The sequence below is a fragment of the Galeopterus variegatus genome, unplaced genomic scaffold (genome assembly GCF_000696425.1).
Source record: "Galeopterus variegatus unplaced genomic scaffold, G_variegatus-3.0.2 Scaffold3126, whole genome shotgun sequence".
Classification (NCBI taxonomy): domain Eukaryota; kingdom Metazoa; phylum Chordata; class Mammalia; order Dermoptera; family Cynocephalidae; genus Galeopterus; species Galeopterus variegatus.
This window is the reverse complement of record NW_007729237.1, coordinates 206922-211615: the sequence shown is the minus strand read 5'-3', so window position 1 is coordinate 211615 and position 4694 is coordinate 206922. Positions and strand designations below refer to the sequence as shown.

The 4694-nt window shown below is 53.8% G+C and overlaps 1 protein-coding gene across 1 annotated transcript in view; it reads right to left on the bottom strand.

Moving 5' to 3' along the window:
• CACNG5 (calcium channel, voltage-dependent, gamma subunit 5) overlaps positions 1-2854 on the bottom strand; it is an 8063-nt gene extending 5209 nt beyond the window's left edge. Inside the window, exons 1-2 of the mRNA XM_008584011.1 lie at positions 2643-2854; positions 1138-1224 (exon numbers count right to left, since the gene is read on the bottom strand). Coding sequence (XP_008582233.1) covers positions 1138-1224; positions 2643-2838 — 283 coding nt within the window. The 5' untranslated portion in view covers positions 2839-2854. The remainder of the gene's footprint in view (positions 1-1137; positions 1225-2642) is intronic.
• Between the last annotated feature and the right edge of the window lie 1840 nt (positions 2855-4694).

Here is a 4694-nt window from a genome sequence, read left to right as displayed (position 1 = left end):
GGCAAGGGGCTTCTCTGAGTGGAACAGGGGACAGTTGCTGGCCTCTGTGTTCTTCACCTTGTAACTACGTGGGGAGCAGTTCTGCTGTATAATAAAGAACCTGTCTGGTCTTTGCCCCTGGTTCCTGAGAGAGAACCTCCAAATCCTTGGCATTTCCCAAGTGATGGGAGTATCTTTGCTGTTCATGGGGGGCCCCTCCACTGCTCCGCGTCTATGCTAATGAGGTGACTCAGGTTGGGGGCTGAAAAGACCAACCATGAGATTAGAGGGTTGGGGGTTTCAAGCCAGGTGCTATCAGCCTGACCTCTGGGGAGGGAAGGGAGCTAGATATTGAGTTCAACCACATGGTCAATCGTTCAATCAATCATGCCTTGTAATGAAACCTAATAAAAACTCTAGACACCAAAGCTCGGTTGAGCTTCCTGGTTGACGAACATATCAGTGTGTCAGGATGGTGACACATCCTGATTCCACAGGGAAAGGATGCCGAAGCTCTGCATCTGGGACCCTCCCAGACCTTGTCCTATGTGTCTCTTCATTTGGCTGGTCCTGATTTGTAGCCTTTATAATAAAACCGTAATGGTAAGTATAGCACTTTCCTCAGTTCTGTGAGTCATTCTTGCAAATTATTAAACCCAAGGGAGTCATGGAAACCTCCAAATTTATAGCCAGTTGGTCAGAAATGCAGGTGGCCTTGGGACCTCTGAACTTATGGCTGGAGTCTGAAGTAAGGGCAGTCTTCCTGGAGACGAGACCTTAAACCTGTGGAGTCTGTGTTCACTCCACGCGATCAGTATCTGAATTGTACTGCAGTATTGCAGGTTCACTCTGGGGGTCAGAACCAACTCCGGTGAGGCCAAGTCCTTGAAGTCAGTCTCACTGGGGTCCAGAGAGTCCATTTCCGTGGATATCGATGCCCTCTCCCTTGCCTGGGTCTCAAGACTTGGAGATTCCAGCAACCTGTCTCCACCCCTGGAAGGTTAACCTGCATAGCAAGCTGTAGTGAGCTCGGCCGCACACCCAGCTGAGTCAAGGGCATCAGCTCTTGAGAAACACGTGGGTCACCCTGACTCCTCCCGCTGCCCTGCTCCTCCCTGTCCAGCCAGTGGCTCAGGTCGGAAGGTTTGAGACACCTACTTAGAACGTTGACCGTGGACTCGGATGTCATCTGGGTGTTCATGGGCATCACATATTCTATGGTGAAGCAGCGTCCTCGCTCCTCACCTGTGGAGACAGAATTATTTACATTTCCAGGTCCTTCTTGAACATGGATTTGAAGTTAGTACCTTCAAATGGTATCTCCAAATGCCCCTAGGATCTTTGACCTGCTGTGTCTTTGTACCGGGCTGGGTCCTGTCCGTGGCTGGTGGCCCCCAGCAGGGCTGGGAGCACATCCTGACATCACGTCCTTCTTGGAGAAGCACCCATGAGGATGGACCCGGGCCCTGAGAGTTGCATGAAAAGAGGTCAGCGCCGCAAACTCTCTGCACTGAGCAAACGGCTGGTGTGTGCCATCGCTTCTGAACAGATGGCGCCAACGATGGCATGTGGCTGACAAACTCATCAGTGTGGGTGTCACAAAGCACAACCCCAAAAGCTTTGTCAACCACTTTGGGAACCAGATCCTGGTAGCTTCAAACTCTGCTTCAGGTTTAAGCAGAGACCAATGCTGCACAGTCTGGGGTGGTGGGAGAAGAGGTTGGAGTTGGGTGCCATTCCCAGAACAGACTCGACAAGTGACCAAAAGGCCAGGACTTGAGGTGTCCCCCCTGCTAAATGCTGATGGCGGCCAGCCACCACCTCATCCCTCACAGTCCTACCACACATCTGGGGTTAGGGGGAGGGATGCTGGGAGAACCAAGTCGTGTCTCTTCTCAATGCACCTGTAGGTACAGGGTCCTACCGAGAAAAGCCCAGTGACCACACTGCAGTGGTCCTGGCCAGACCAGGCTGCAGCTAGTCTCAGGTGACATGGAGATGCTTTTCTTGTACAGGCTTGTCTGGGGCCCTGACAAAGGGAGTAGCATCCCCAAGGGTTCCAAAGAAGCCCTAGCAAGCTGACGGGAGGCCCTGATAGGTGGGCTTCACACCTGCACCACCCTGCAGAACTGGCAGGACCTCATTTGTGTTTGCTCTGTGCCATTTCGTGAACAGAGCAACAGCTAAGTATCTCCCGTCCTGCAAACTAGTGGATACAAGTGAAGTTCAGGAGACTTAACGTCCCCGAATCTTCACTTCCTCATTTGTAAAGTGGAAATAACAAGTCGTATGTTGCAGTGTTGTTGGGGGTTACATGGGATCGACTGTGCAATGAGCGGAGGCGGGCAAGAGCACTTAGAGCTGTGCAATGCCGCTCTCGTTCAGCCCCGGGGAAGCTCGGAGTGTGGCAAGGCATGGTGACGTTCAGCTTTCAGGAGGGAAGGCCTGGGAGATAAAAAGACTTGCTCAAATGGACATGGACAGTCAGGGCTTGAGTTTGGAACGGGGTCCTGGTCTCTGCAGGGAGCACCAGGTAGAGTTTATAGGGATTGTTTATGGAAAACTCTCTTTCCAGTATCTCTTGGGCATCACTTCCCAAGAAGGGACCACTTGGGGCAGGTTTTCCTGGGAACAGGGCTGTCCCCAACCCACAGTGCTCTTACCTGCGAGGAAGCAGACCCGCCAGAGGCCTGAGTGCAGGGACATCTTGGTCTCAGTGCTCTGGTTCTGGGGCAGGATCACGCCCTCTTCCAGGTACAGCCAGTAGTCGGTGCTGACCGCGATGCCCAGGAGGCCCAGGCCGCAGACAGCAAAGACGCTGCTCAGCAGGGTCAGGGCCTTCCTCCCGCAGGCACTCATCTTCCCGGATGCTCGCTGGGCAGCCCCCAGCACAGAGTGGGCTCTGGGGGCAGGAAGAGAGGGTGAACAGGTGGTCATGGTCACAGCTCTTAGAAGACCAAATGAGGGCCTTGGGGCAGTAACTAAAGTCAATTCCGCTTGGCTCAAGGGAAGAATGAAGATCACCAGGCCAGTCCCTGGACAATACAGTACAGAGGAGCCACCACTCCCTCTCCACCTCAGGAATTCACAGCTGTCTTTGCAGGCCACAGCACAGGTCCCCTGTCCTCCCTGGGAGTCCCCCTTGCTGGGTAGTGCCATTCATTCATTCAGCAACCCATTGTGCCAGACATGGGAGATAGAGACATTGAACGTGACACTGCCCTTGCCCTTGGCGAGCTCCCCATCTAGAAGAACAAAGACACCCAAGGCATAAAATGCAGCCCAATGGGGGCTGTGCTAGAGACCGGCCCAGGAAGAATGGAGGAGAGAGCTCTGCTTGGTGGGCTTCCCTGTGCTGCGAAGTTATTCTGAGCCTCAAATGTACTCTGTGAGAGTAGCCACCGCCAGGAGAAATGGCGCAGCTTTGGAAAAAGGTATCTTTGTCATATGACTCTGATTGTAGGAACAGGTCAACATAAGTAAAGAAGCCACATCAGAGTCCAAGTTCAATGGTCCCCTTCATCCACCTAATCAGAAATGGTCTGAGTCTTGCCTGCTGAGCACACCACACTGGCAGGAGCCAGCTCTGAACCAGTCAGAGGGAAGCTGAGATTGGGCCGGCCCAGTGGCGCACTGGAGAGTGCGCCACTTGGGAGTGCGGCGGCGCTCCTGCCGAGGGTTCGGATCCCATGTGGAGACCGGTTCCCGCTCACTGGCTGAGCGCGGTGCGGGCGCGACACCGAGGGTTGCGATCCCGTTACTGGTCAGTAAAAAAGACAAAAAGGAAAAAAAAAAAGAGGGAAGCTGAGAGCCTGTGCAAGGTGACACCTACGACACCTGCCGGGACCCGGCACTGGCTCAGGGCTGGGAAATAGCAGGGAGCAGGGCAGAGGGTGTCAGCCCCAGTGGAGCCACAGCCCGGCTCGGCACTTCTGAACACCTGATTCCTAGGCACCGCTCTTAGAGATCTGATACAACTGGGCTCAGGTGGGGCCTGGGCAATGGTATTTTTAAGATACTCCTGGGTGATTCTAATGTGCAGCCAATGTTGAGAACAACTGATCTTTGCTACTCAAAGTGTGGTCCGTGGACCACCAGCATTGGCATCCCCAGAGAGCTTGGTAGAAAGGTGGAATCTCTGGCCCCTCCAACTTTCTAAATCAGAATCTGCATTTTAACAAGATCCAGGTGAGCTGTCTGCTCGCTAGAGTCTGAGAAGCTTTGTGCCAAGCGAACTGGTGACAACATTATAACGTAGCCACTGCTACGATGCGGAAAGCCCCTGATGTGATGTGAGCCCAGAAGGAGCTCACCCACCCAGTGGGGCTGGAGGGGGCAGGCAGAGCCATCTCTAGAAGAGGGTGGGCCTGGGGCGAGTCAGACAGGGTATCTGGCCTAAGCCAGTTGTGGCTGCAAGGTTGCCATGCCGACAGCATCTCTCATTGACTCCTTGCAATATTGCGAAGTCAGAAATCTTGACATGGGATGTTAGCAATGATCAGGAAAGAGGTGCAGAAGCACCTCCCTGGGGTTCACTAAGCTCAGGGTCCTAGGGGTGTACCAGGGGTCCTACCTAAGGGAAAGCATGTCTCAGCTGAGTCCTGAGGCACAGGGGGATATTGAGACAGTGGAAAAGGGACAGAAACCAGATGGGTGTGCAGAGTCTGAGCTCGCTGTAGAAGAGGGAAGAGTGCAGGAGATCAAAGCTCCTGGTG